The sequence below is a fragment of the Meles meles genome, chromosome 5, assembly GCF_922984935.1.
Source record: "Meles meles chromosome 5, mMelMel3.1 paternal haplotype, whole genome shotgun sequence".
NCBI classification, from domain to species: domain Eukaryota; kingdom Metazoa; phylum Chordata; class Mammalia; order Carnivora; family Mustelidae; genus Meles; species Meles meles.
In genome coordinates, this window is record NC_060070.1 from 9,294,757 (window position 1) to 9,308,909 (window position 14,153).

The 14,153-nt window shown below is 46.8% G+C and overlaps 1 protein-coding gene and 1 pseudogene across 3 annotated transcripts in view; both read right to left on the minus strand.

Annotated features, from left to right (window-relative positions):
* The window catches only part of SYTL3 (synaptotagmin like 3), an 81,420-nt gene that overhangs the window by 65,056 nt on the left and 2,211 nt on the right, over positions 1–14,153 (minus strand). For all 3 annotated transcript variants that reach the window (XM_046006441.1, XM_046006440.1, XM_046006439.1), the window contains exons 2-4: positions 7,439–7,629; positions 5,332–5,954; positions 2,925–3,143 (exon numbers count right to left, since the gene is read on the minus strand). In XM_046006441.1, coding sequence (XP_045862397.1) covers positions 2,925–3,143; positions 5,332–5,441 — 329 coding nt within the window. In that variant the 5' untranslated portion in view covers positions 5,442–5,954; positions 7,439–7,629. The remainder of the gene's footprint in view (positions 1–2,924; positions 3,144–5,331; positions 5,955–7,438; positions 7,630–14,153) is intronic.
* Positions 7,171–7,287, minus strand: LOC123942948 (annotated as a pseudogene).

The window sequence follows — 14,153 nt, forward strand, 5'->3', positions numbered from 1 at the left end:
TCTGCACTCTCCCTCTCCTCTGCGAGCGTGGGCGGCACACAGAGACCGGGCACTCTCCCGCTGCCTTGCTCCTGAGCGGCCTGCACAGGTGTGCGTGGATACACGCGGGCGTGCACGGACACATGGGGACACACGCAGACGTGCACGGACGCGGCGCTCTCCTGCAGCATCGCGGAAGCCAGAGAGCACGCCCGGCCAAGGCCGTCTTCCGCTGCCTTCCCAACACTGGTGGCCATGGTGGCCGCGCTCCACCCCTGCACTCTCCAGCTGCATCGCAAAGCCAGCAGGTGCCTGGAGCCCACACAAAGGACACGCATTGATCACCTGGTCCGGGTGCCCAGGGGGCTTGTGTTCCTGGGCTCCAGGGGACTATAACAATTGCAAAGACAGTTCCCGGCAGGCTACAACCCTCAGGGCACAGCACAGACAGTAGACGGAAGCACATTCCCAGTCTCCCGATCTCCTTGGCCTAGAGCTTTTGCCTGAGGGGCAGACAACCCAAAGCTAGGAAGGTGATCTCAGGGAACCCAGGCAGGGAGACCCCATCCTTGCACTCAGCCTGGCCTTGCCTCAGCTCTCTGGGACCTCCGAGGAAGGAGCTTATACACTTGGCTGGAACCCTGAGTTTAGCAACCTCCACCCAAGGTGTCCTTTAGATCTCTTGGTCTGGAGGCTTGCAGATTTTATGACTGTGGTCCCACAGGACTGTGTCTATTTGTGTACTTTAAAAGCTGCTGCCTAGGGGTCTGGCTTCCAATCAGACCGAAACAAGGTTCCAACAGATCCTTCCCTTTGGAACACCAACAGGTCTTGGCACACCAATGGAGCCCTAGCAAGAATAAATCAGGCTTCTTGGACAATCACAGAGTTTGGAAAGATAACCAAGAGCTGGGGCAAGGTTGAAGGACAAGGTCCATCACCCAACAAAGCCAATCCTTTAAGATGGGGCGAGATTGCAGTTTAGAAATGTACAGAAATGAACAGAGTGGGACACCTGGGTTAGGTATCTGCCTTTGGCTCAGTTAATGATCCCAGGGTCATGGGATCGAGTTCTGCATTGGGCTCCTTGTTTAGTGGGGAGCCTGCTTCTCCCTCTGCTTACTGCTCCCTCTGCTTACGCTTTCTCTCTCTCTTTCTCTCTGACAAATAAATAAATAAAATCTAAAAAAACAAAAAACAAAACACACATACAAAAGCCAAAAAAATGAGCAGAGAGTGAAGCAAAATGAAGACATAGAGAAGTATGTTCCAAATGAAAGAACAAGGTAAAAATCTCAGAAAAATGCCTTACGTGCAGAGAGATAAGTAATATGCCTGATAAAGAATTTGAAGTCATGGTCATAAAGATGCCGCCCAGACTCAGGAGAAGACCAGATGAACACCATGAGAACTTCATCAAAGAGATGGAAAACAACAGGTGGCGCGCATTAGCCACAGAGCTGGAGCACACACGGAGGGCTCTAGCAGACCAGGTGAGGCAGAACAGCTCAGCGGTCTGGAAGGCAGAGCAGTGGAGCCAACCCAAACAGAGAAAGGAAAAAGGAAGTAAGAAAGATAAATGAAGACAGCCTAACAGACCTACGGGAACAACATCAAGTGGAATGACAATTCACATTATAGGGGCCAGAAGGAGAAGCGAGAGAGAAAGGAGTGGAAAATTATTTGAAGAAATAATGGCTGAAAAGTTCCCTAACCTGGGGAGAGAAACAGACATCCTGGTCCAGGAAGCCCAGAGAATTCCAAATAAGATGACCTTAACGAGATCAAATCAAGCACATCCCAATTAAATGTCAAAAGTTAAATTAAAAAGAGACTTAAAAGCAACAAGAGAAAAACAACTTGTGACAGACAAGGAATGCCCATAAGGTAATTGGCAGATTTTTCATCAGAAATTTGCAGCCAGAAGGGAGTGGGATGATAAATCCAATCCAAAGTGCTGAAAGGAAGAAAGCTTCCAACCAAGAATACTCCACCCGGCAAGGTTATCATTCAGAATTGAAGTACAGATAAAGACGACGGTAACATGATCTATTGCGGTGATCACTTCACCATGTATACAAATACCAAGTCATTACGTTACACATCTGAAATCAATGTAATGTCACATGTCAATTATACCTCAATAAAACATTTTTTTAAAGATTTTATTTGTTTATTTGACAGAGAGAGATCTCAAGTAGGCAGAGAGGCAGGCAGAGAGAGAGAGGGGGAAGCAAGCTCCCTGCTGAGCAGAAAGCCCGATGTGGGGCTTGATCCCAGGACCCTGAGATCATGACCTGAGCTGAAGGCAGAGGCTTAACCCACTGAGCCACCCAGGCACCCCTCAATAAAATATTTTTTTAAAAATAATAACATAGGTTGCCTGGGTGGCTCAGTAAGGTAAGCATCTGACTCCTGATTTCAGCTCGGGTCTGATCTTGGGGTCCAAGGATCGAGCCCCATGTGGTGTTTCGTGCTCAGCGGGGAGTCTCTTTGAGATTCTCTCTCTTCCACTCCCTCGCCACTCCCCCTGCTCTATAAATAAATAAATAAATAAAATCTTAAAAATAAATAAATAACACCACATAGGCTCACTCTAATATGTTAAAATTCGCTTGACTTTCTCTGAAAGTGATAAATTAAGCTCTAAGAAAATCTAGGCACCTCGTTACAAAATCCAAATGAATCTTCACTCCTGGATCAGCCCATCCTTAGCCACTATAAACAAACGTTTGTAAATTGAAAGAAAAAAAAACCCTTTTTACGTAATTTGATTCATTCTTAAATTACTGTAACTTCCAAATCTAGGATGGTAGCTTCCTACGAAGCCCTCTGTAAACACCGATCAACCTTGAGGAGTGACAGCGCCTTTGTCGGCAGCAGGTCTGGGACTATCCACGTGGCCAGAGTCCACAGGGGGGACGTGAGCGCCCCGGCCATCTCACCTGTCCTCGAAGCACACGGTGCACTTCCAGGCACTGGTCTTCCTCAGGAACACTCGGCACTCCGAGCACACGCGGTGGCTGCAGCCTTTGCACACGGCCCCCCGGTTCAGCAGGAAGCCCAGCTCGCTCTGACAGCGTGCACATGACTTCTCTCTGTGCTCCTGGCTCACGCCCTGGGCTCCTTTCCACCGGAGGTGCTGCAAGTGCGTCTTCAGTTTCCTGCAGCCCAAAGAGTCAAGCGACAAGATATGAATGAATGAAAGGACAGACGCCAGACATACCCCTACATGGCGAGGGCCCCGAGAATACTGCTCCCGGCAAGAGAATAAAGAAGGGGTTTTGGCATCCACCGCGCCCGGCTAACAACACGGCTGTGCGAACGAGGGATCTCAATCTCTCCAGAAAGAGGCTCAGAGATTTTCCCCACGGTGAAACAGAGATGAGAAAAAGCTCACCTCCCACAGATGCCAGGAGGATTCAAAGGCAAACCCTAAAAAGTGTGTAGCACAGAGGAGTTAGCCACCAGTTTTGTTGGAGGCTCATCCCTCCAGGCCCAAAGGACATCCTAATGGTTAGCAAGGACAGAGAGAGGACAAAACAAAACACAGAGAAAATAGCATCCATTTTAATATAGAAGGCATGGAAAGATCTATAAAGATATACATGCCTGCCCTTGTCATTAAGTTACCCAATAAAATTATTGAACTGATGTTCTGCTTTTGCTGCTGTTTTTTAAAGATTTTATTCATTTATTTGTCAGAGAGAGAGCACAAGCAGGAGAGCAACAGTTAGAGGGAGAAGCAGGCTCCCCACTGAGCACGGAGCCTGATGTGGGACTCGATCCCAGGACTCCGGGATCATGATCTGAGCCAAAGGCAGATGCTTAACAGACTGAGCCTCCCAGGCGTCCCAACTATTGTTTTGTGGGTTTTGTTTTGTTTTTCAGTGGGTGGTTGGTTCACTTCTAGTCCGTCTTTCCCTGAGACGGCAGCCCAAGTGCTAAGGGACCTTACACTGGCCCCGGAAGAGGTGTTAGTCACCAGAGCATTCTTTCATGAAGTGTCTCTGCTAGCCACTTTTAGAAGACAGAAGCCAGCCCCAAGAAGCTAGAGCGCGTTCATTCCACTTGCGGGACTTGCGCTGCTCTCTGTGTCCTCGGGAGCAAAACCTCCTGACCGCAGAGTCCATGCTACTTTGTTGGCTTTCAGGATGTTTCTAAATCACCAAAAGACCTCAGATCACCAGAGACAATTCCATTTTGCTCAGCGCATTATACTTCTTAGCAGAAAAAAGTACAAGTCCATTTCAGAGAGCTTTGAGACAACAGGGGAGGATAGAAAAAAGAACACTGTATCTTCCAGTTAACCTGCAAATTTCATTCCTTAAGCATCGGGTTGCCCCGAAATTTATCTATTTTATGTGTATTTTTCTTGGCAGATTCTAGAAGAGTTCTGCCGTTAAAAACAAAAAAAATCAGGCGTGCCTGGGTGGCTCAGTCTTTGGGCGTCTGCCTTCAGCTCAGGTCATGATCCCAGGGTCCTGGGATCGAGCCCCACAACGGGCTCCCCGCTCAGCAGAAAGCCTGCTTCTCCCTCTCCCTCTCCCCCTGCTTGTGTTCCCTCTCTCACTGTGTCTCTCTCTGTCAAATAAATAAAATCTTTAAAACAAAACAAAGCAAAATCAAAAGCCTGGTCCACGTACTTATTTTCCAGTCTTTGTGTCCTCTACAGACATTGACAAACATGACCCTGCCATTGGTATAGTGGATCTTGGCCGCTGCCAGTCGGCAGCTTTGACAGTCTAGCCCTGCTCTGTTAAGTGTTAACTCATACCGACAGTGCGTGCAGCTTCTAGACAGACAAGGAAAGAAATTTCCTATTGACAGATCAGTCAAAGAACAGGCTGAGCAGGTTCACGTTTTATGCCCCCCCTTCCCTCAAAGCCAAGTTGGAAGCCAAAGCACACAAAGAAGGCGACAGGAAGCACCGCAGCAGACCGGCTCTTTCCACGCGGCTTTCTCAACGTTTCTGTGTGCCTTCGGTGACCCCCTCCCCAACCAACAATTCAAGCAATGCTTCGCAGGCGGTCTGTCCCTTGAGAGGTATAGTAGAAGCCTGCAAACCTTCCTTTGAATTAGTCCTGCCAAGTAGCAAAGGGACAAGCACCAGACAACACACTTAACACAAAAAGGCATTATTTTAAGTCAATGACAAGAGCAGCCTCCCTGCGCCCCCACTGTGGGGAGCCCGGTTAGAGGGCAGGGCTACCCGGCCTCTGCCCTTCACGGGCCCCTCACAGAGGAGACGCCCACATGCCCTGCGGCCAGCAAGCAGCAGTGAGCAAGCAGGTGGCAGTAGGCAGCAAGCAGGAAAACCCCAAGACTTGGGCGCCCTGGAGGACAGCATACCGGATCCTTTCCTCCTCGATGTTCTGGACCGCCTGGTCTCGGTACAGGACCTGGAGGATGACCTCACGTTCCAGCTCCTGGAGGGAATTCAGGCTGACTTCCCCAGCCATGCCTTCTCTGGTGCAGAGACCCGAGCCGGGGGTCACTCCATGACCGAGCGCCCCTGGGCTGTGCGTGAGTTCAGAGTGCCCTGGAACAGCCCCACGTGCTTCACAGTGCGCCTTCTCTTATTTCATCGGCAGCTGCTTGGCCTTTTTTTTTTTTTCCTTTTTGACTGCGTCACACTCCTTGGGAGAAGAAAGCCCCAAGAGGCCGCCCCCCAGCTGAACTCGTGGCTCCCAGAGCCTCATGCCACCCAGGGAGCCTTTCCACGGAGCCCTACCGCTGCCTGCGGTGTCCGTCTAAGCCAAAAGCATATCTCTGGTCTGAGGTCTTGTCAGAGATTGCTATAAATCAGGCATGGCTCCAAGCAGATAATTTCTGCAAAAGCAGAAGTGAGCCCCAACCTGAGGGAACTCAGAACTGGCAGTTAGAAGACTATCGAGGACATTCAGAAGCTACCCTTCCCCTCCAGTGCTTCGGGTCAGGAGTAATGGTCATTAAAAGCCCAGCCCGTTGAATGCCTGCAAAAAAAGACAACAAAAATGGCCTCATTTTCCTGGCTTGTGTCTGTCTGCGACATCACTTCTGGATGCACAAAACGTTCCACACAGACCTTTGCACCTTCTGCCATCGTGATAATGTAAGATTTTAAATTGTATTAAAATTGGCGTTCTTGTGTTTCTAAAAGCCACAGACTTCTGAACTTGAATTATTCTAAGATAAATCCAGTGTCTCCAGCGATCAGACAGGCATAAAGGTCTGTGTTTAACATACATCATCCTAACTGAAAATACATTAGAAGTACTCAGTGTGTTCAATACTTAACTATTATTTTTACAATTAACTTCAAAACTCAAAAAAAATGTAATCAGTTGGGGAAGTACGAAAGAACACCACGCCGCCTATCAATTAATTATGGTTTTTAATGGTTTTCAAGGATGTCTTATCCATGGGGTCTTGTTTCTGTTTAATGCTGGTTGAAAGGTTCTGCACAAATTTCCCTGCTTTGTCCCCCCACTATTGGAGACATTGGGCTGACATGACCTTCAATTTTTTCCTCCCCCAACCAAGGACATGGCGCTGCATTGATAAAGCATGGCTAGATACATATCGATGAAATGCAGAAAGTGTAGATCAAGACAATAGACCTTCAGTAACATCATTTTGCTATCAAATCTACACGAATGTCTCAGGAATAAGACTTCCTTTCATTGCTTTAGAAGCTAAACTTTTGTTGGGCTTCAGCAGAAATCCACATTATGTTAATTTATGATCCACGACAAGTCACTGAATAAGAGGCTAATAGAGCCCTAAGGGATCACTTTCTTTAAGGAAAAAGGGTTAAGAATCTCTCCTTAGTCTTTGGTAGCCTGGTGAAGCCTGTGTACTTAAATGCATAAAATAAAATACACTGAATTACGAAGGAAATCGTTGATACTGAAATGTTTTAACATAGTAATATATATGTTCACTGACTTATGAAATAATGAGATCTAGCAGTGATCTAACAACTACTGTAATTCCAAAGTAGTGATGATTGTAAGTAATATTTTGAAATATCTATAACATGCATCGTGGTATGAAAATACGAGTGATTTCTATTAGTGACAGTCACCAGTCCTGCTAGTTCTACTCTGGTTTGATGTCTGTACTCATAATGGAAAGAAGTGCTAAATTTTAATTGGAGGACGATAAACAAAGATGTAAGTTTTTTCCCATCCAAGTTCATGGCCCTGTAGGCTAGGCAGTCAAGGCTTAAGGGAGTCTCCCATCCAAGTACTAACCAGGCCCGACCCTGCTTAGCTTCCGAGATCAGACGAGATCGGGCGCGTTCAGGGTGGTATGGCCGTAGACGGCTTAAGGGAGTCTAGATTTGTTAGTTACTCTATTGTGGGACAGAGTACAACACACAGGTTTCCCAGACACACAGGTTGAGTGAAGAGGAGGAAGGCACAGGGCTCTGAAAGGGGCACTCTCGGCCTCTAGTCCTCAGGCAAGTACTCACCAGTGCCTGCCCTCCAAAGGCTTCCTATCCAGAAGGTGGGGAAATGACCAAGCAACAAGGACTCTGGGCTCTAGCCCAGACTGGCTGGTAATCCCTGCGTGACGGGTGCAAAGTCTTGAACCTCTGTGGCCCCCAGTTTCTGGATGAACAGATGGAACTTGCAGATCTTAGTTCCCCGAGGCTCTGAGTCTCTGGAAAAGAGGAAACCGATATGGAATACAATCAAGCAACAAGGGGTAAGGTGCAAACTGGCCGATATGTTGTCAACTTTATGAGCCCATTTCTCCTGAACTTGCCTCTTGGTTCTTCCTTCTTATTTACCAGTGGACCAAGAACTACACAGTTGACCCAATTCTCAAGTAATTTCAATGAAGATTTTTGCATTTGTCTCAAAACACATGATTTGTGTGCACTGAGCTTTCTTTTCCGGTGGTTTCTGTGCTCCGTGCTCTGGCTCCGTCGTGCGGTACAGGCTGGGGATGATGGCAACAAGTTGACCCACTGGCGGAATCCTGGCACAAGCAATGCTCACTCGCTCGGGAAGTTGGGTTTTATAGAAATACAGGATTCAGGGGAGCCTGGGTGGCTCCGTGGGTTAAAGCCTCTGCCTTCGGCTCAGGTCATGATCCCAGGGTCCTGGGATGGAGCCCTGCATGGGACTCTCTGCTCAGAGGGGAGCCTGCTTCCTCCTCTCTCTCTGCCCGCCTCTCTGCCTACTTGTGATCTCCGTCTGTCAAATAAATAAATAAATAAAATCTTTAAAAAAAAAAAAAAGAAATATAGGATTCAGTGATCACACAAAAATGCTCCTTACCCTCTATCACATAGCTGTGGGCCTCCGGTGGGAAGGGCCCTTTTCATGGATGAGAGGGAGCTTATCCTCCCCCCAGTGACCATTCACTCCTACTTGCGGAAAAGTAAAATGTGGTTTCTTCTTGGATCCATCCATCTATCCATCCATCCATTCAATAAATATTTACCGAGGACCTTCCAAGCGCCACACACTGCTCAGGTGCTAAGCACATGACTTGATCGCCTGGTGATTTATACTCTATCCACTGTGTAATGAGACTGTGACGTGGCTTACGATAAAAGCACATAGAGGACAATTAAAGTCAGAGAGATGTCAGCGTCAGAGTGGAAAGGGGAGAGAGATCATTCCACCATGAACCTGCAGTGAAACAGTCGCCATGCTTGAGCATTAGATGTATTTCTGACCTTCTTAGTGGCCAAGGCAAGACCAAACAAAATGAAACAAAACCAAACAAAAAATCTATGTGATCTCTATCACTCTGATAAACGAAAGGAAGGCGAGAAGGACCTCCTTGAAGTATAAAGGGCATAGACTGAGAAAATAATTATTTAAGCCATGGTTCAGCAGAAGCAGCAAAATTGAGGGGTCATTATTATACTGATCTTAAAGCTAAGAAGCTAGCGCCAAATCATAATTCACTGAAAGCATTTCAAATAGAGATCAAAATATGGTGTTCCCAGGTAATGCTGGCATAAAGCTTAAAAAACCAGAGGGTAGTGTTTGGTATCCAACCCCCTGTGTTTTTTATTCTTGACTTTTGGATATTTGATCCTAGCTTCTGTCAACCTTCAGTCATTCAAGCACTTGGTTAATATTTACTATGAGTAAAGCCTTCTATCGTTCAGATGGAATGTACTTCTTCCTTTAACCTGAAGGCTCTGTCTCCAGATCCTCTATAAACCAGGGGTGACTTTTTGAAATGATGCCATTAGGACTGCAGAGAGCATCACGCCAGGGTCATATATTGGTTCTGGACATCACCCCAGGATCCTTCATAGCAAGATTTCACAGAAACCAAGGAAGATATTTTCTCTTTGGTGTTCAGGGTCCTCCTAGTGTCCCGCTTGGTTTGGCGGCTTGAGCCACGATTGCTTCATCTCACTGGAACTCATCCAGGATTGGCATGAGCACGGTACCACACTTACATCGTTAGAAATTTGTGGGGTGGGTGTTTTTGGCTGTCACAGTGACAAAGAATTGTCTTGCCTCCCCATGCAAATGTTGACCACCTCACCAGATAATTCAACTAGGAAAATACTATAATTCTCTGATAAAAGGTAACGCTCATATAAACACAAAGTATATTTTGCAGGATTTTAATATATAATTTTATATATTATATATATTATATAATTTTATATATAATATATAATTTTATATATAATATATAATTTTATATAATAATAATTTTAATATACTCTGAGTTTTCCTGAATGCAACCATTCTGTAGAAGGAAAGCTGTACTTGGTTTCACTTAGAACTTTGACAAGAATTGTTTATCATCCAAAGAACAAACAATCCAATCAAGAAATGGGCAGAAGACATGAACAGACATTACAAAGACATCCAGATGGCCAACAGACCATGAAAAAGTGCTCAGCATCACTCAGCATCAGGGAAATACCACAGTGAGATACACCACCAGTCAGAATGGCTAAAATTTTAACAAGTCAGGAAATGACAGTTGTTGGCGAGAATGTGGAGAAAGGGAACCCTCTTACGTTGTTGGTGGGAATGCAAGCTGGTGCAGCCACTCTGGAAAACAGCATGGAGGGTCCTCAAAAAGTTGAAAATAGAACTACCCTATGACCCAGCAATCGCACTACTGGCTATTTACCCAAAAGATACAAATGTAGTGATCCAAAGGGGCACGTGCACCTGAATGTTTATAGCAGCAATGTCCACAGTAGCCAAACTATGGAAGGAGTCTAGATGTCTATCAACAGATGACTAGATAAAGAAGATGTGGTGTGTACACACACACACACACAGGAATATTATACAGCCATCAAAAAATGAAATCTTGCCATTTGCAATGACATGGATGGAACTAGGGGTATTACGCTAAGCAAAGTAAGTCAATCAGGGGAAGATAATTATCATATGGTCACTCTGATATGAGGAATTTGAGAGGCAGGGTGAGAGGTTCTGGGGAGTAAAGAGGGAAAAGTGGAACAAGATGGGACCAGGGAGGGAGACAAACCGTAAGAGACTCTTAACCTCAGGAAACAAACTGCGGGTTGCTGGAGGGAAGGGGGGGGTGGAAAGGATGGGTGGCGGGGTGATGGGCATCGGGGAGGGTATGTGCTATGCTGAGTGCTGTGAAGTGTGTAAGACTATGACTCACAGACCTGTACCCCTGAAACAAATAATACATTGTATGGGAATAAAAATAAAATAAATTAAATAAAGAATTGTTTATCATTTCAGGAAGTTGCACCACCAAGGGCAACACTGCTTGTAGTATCTGAATGACTCCTGCCATATGCTGCTGACAATCTGCATTTGTAAATGTCAAAGTCAACATGACTCTTTACACAACTATCTGACGACTTCACTGGGTCTTCTAATGTAGTTTACATGCCCAAGTACACATTATATGGTAATTAAAATATATGATTTATAAAGTCCTCTTATTTCTCCTTTTATCATGATAACTGCATTGTAGTAGAGAAGTGTGTAGGTAGATTATAGTATATGCGAATTCTGTTTCTGGATAGTAAAAGGTGAACCACAATATAATATATTTCCTACAATGAGGGAGCACTGAGTTCCATAATTTTAAAGGGTGCCCAAGTGGCTCAGTTGGTTAAGTGTCCAACTCTTGGTTTCAGGGCTGTGAGTTCAGGCCCCACACTGGGCTCTGCACCCACGGAGCCTACTTAAAAATAAAGTTTCATAGTTTTAAGAACCACTGAATTGGAAGATCCAATCATTTCTAAGGTCACTTATAAATGAAGTTATAGAATTCTCTTGTTCATGTTTCAACACATTATTGGGTTTGTAGGAGAATGGAGTTTGGGGAAGAGAGAATGGTTTTCTCATTGGTGTGAGAGTTTCTCATTGGTGGTTCGCTTGTTTGGTTTTGGGAGCTTCAGCTTATGAATTTGCGTATGGAATTTCAGATCTGGTCTCCAGGTTGTGGTGGAGAGCTCAGAGTTCTTTTTTTTTTTTTTTTTTAAGATTTTATTTATTTATTTGACAGACAGAGATCACAAGTAGGCAGAGAGGCAGACAGAGAGAGAGGAGGAAGCAGGCTCCCCGCTGAGCAGAGAGCCCGACGCGGGGCTCGATCCCAGGACCCTGAGATCATGACCTGAGCCGAAGGCAGAGGCTTTAACCCCCTGAGCCACCCAGGTGCCCCCCAGAGTTCTTCTTGCAATACAATATCTTTGAATCATTTCAGGTGCATTTTTTTCAATCCTCTTGAACGGAAGTTCTGCGCTTTATCACGGTTAGGCTGGCATTTGAATTCTTAGAAGTTTTGTAACAACCGCCGACTTGGACAGTCTCCGGTGTGATCCATCTTGCAAATCACTCAAAAACGCTTCACTGAAGCTCCTCTTAGTTCATCGTCTATTTATCCAAGACAAAGTGTCCCCCGGCCCCTGGCTATAATTTACTTATTTGTAATTTTTTAAAGTTCCATCGTGTTTTAGTGAACTTCCTAGTCAACAGAGGTTTCTGGGGTGGCAGAGAGGGTCAGTGGGCAGCACAGCCCACGGTAACCACCAAGAAAAATCAGAATTTCAACCACGTCCCGGCATTCGCAGGGTGACATACACCTTTACAAATTCCATTCCTGGTCACCCGTAGTAGAAACCACGCTGGAATATTAGTCGTATTCGCTGCAACATCGGGAAAACAACGCACTTCTCTTGTGGATGTTCTGATTGATGTGAAGGTTTGAAGCAGAGCACGGAAGTAGTAAAGAACGACATGAAACCTGTGAAAATCGGCTGCGTGTTCCTCGTACCATGGTACATACTAACCGTCCAGACGACAGGTCCGGTGGGAGGTGAACATTTGTCACCATCATGACGTGCGTCACAGGGAGAGCGGCCGGGGGACCGAGCAGACTGTGCACGCTGGCTGGCATGCTGATGGCTGTCACCCACGGGGGCTGTTGTGACAGGACAGAGTGGCTGGCGAGGCAGAGGGAGAAGGTGACGGGGGAAAGGATAGTCTTCGTGGCAAAGGTGAGGCCCGTGGAGCCTGGGAGAGGGGGAGGATCTGGTCTGAGGAACGGTGAGGGGGGGTCTCGCTAGGTGGGGGACAGTGTATGTAGCAATCCTAGGGTGACAATGTGGCGTTCTTCCTCCAGCACGGGAGCCTGGCTTCTCCACTGCCCATAAAAAGGCTCCGAGGCAGGAACAGGGGCTTCCTGACCCCCCGACCCGGTGTCCTCCTATTCTGATCCCCACTTCTCCGTGAGGGCTCCGACGCTCCCGTGGTGAACTCATTCGAGACTGTTCCCCAAGCACATTGTGCATTTGCTCCTGTTCTCTCCTCTGTCCACCAAAATCAAATCTACTCGTAGGCAGCGAGGGGACAGTCAGGAAAGCAGGTCTGGAGCCTGACTGCGTGGGTGAGGAGCTCAATTCTGCTCCTTGCTAAGTCCTGGGCGAGTTACCGGAACCTGCTGGGATGGAATTTCCTTGTCTATCCCGAGAACTACTGCACCTCCTTCCCCGAGTAGTTGTGAGGATGAACCGTGTGGATACACATCCAGACTCACGTCGCTAGAATAAGCAGGTGGTAAGTATTAGCCGTAATTAGCAGTAGTAGTAATGATGTCATTACCATCAACATTCATCTTTCAAGGTCCAGAGTAATTGCTACCCAATTCAGGAACTTTCCCCATATTTACAATCAAAATCAGCCACTCCTTCTTCATTATAACACCCTTCTCCTTTGCATAGGTCTCCAAGGGGACCCTGACTTCATTCTGGCTTGTACTCAAGAGTCCTTTCCAGTGGCGACATTGGGATTTAGTGATCCCTCAGCCACCGCCCCCCGCAAGCTGGTCCTTAATGGTTGGAGTGTGTTGAGAAACGCAGTGCAAGTTGAGACACGTGGGTTCGCTTGCGAAGCAGGAAGCATGAATTCACGCGGAGTAGGAAGTCAGAATAGTCCGGTGAGTGGGCAAAGCCCCCCGTTCTGAAAGCTCCAGCCTTCGGGAAAATCTGAGTTATTCTGGAAGGTGAGAAGTGCGCTGCAAAGTGTTTTGTTTGAATGATCTCGTGCAGAAAGTCACAGCCGCCTAGCTGGAGGGATGAAGTCTCCCAGATCCACTTTTCTGAGCTGCTCCTTATGCGGTCACTGCCCCATTCACCTGGCAGCCTCTTACATCACATTTATTCTGTCCCAAGCAAAGAAGTCGGGCTCTGTTCTTACCTACAGGGAGCCCGACCTCCTTTTTCCATTGCAGGTCTGTAACTTTGCAATGGTGTCTGCCTTTGCTCACAGCACTCCAACTATCAGTTGGAGTGCTGTGGATACTGAGTATACTCATTACACTTACTAATTAACAAAGAAAACCAATCCTACAGCACCATGTTGAAGGAAAAATCTCCCACGGCCGCTTGGAGAAACCCTCTACACCAAACTGTCCCATCTCCGCGTTGGTTGGGGTACCAGACAATCCGGGATCAAACCCACCCAACTTCCGGGCATAGCCATGTGCTCTTGGGCCAGTGGCTTAATTTCCAGGAGACTCACTTCCCTTCTCTGCTTCCTTCCTGCCCTGGAGAGCTGTTCACAGGACTGATCTGGGAATTCAGGACATCAGCCAGGTGGACCTAGAGCAATGGCTGGGATGTAGCAAGCAGGACACAGAGTCGTTCCTCCCTGCAGACTGTCCCCCCTGTGGGAACCCCCAAAAGTAGGAGAACCAGCCAT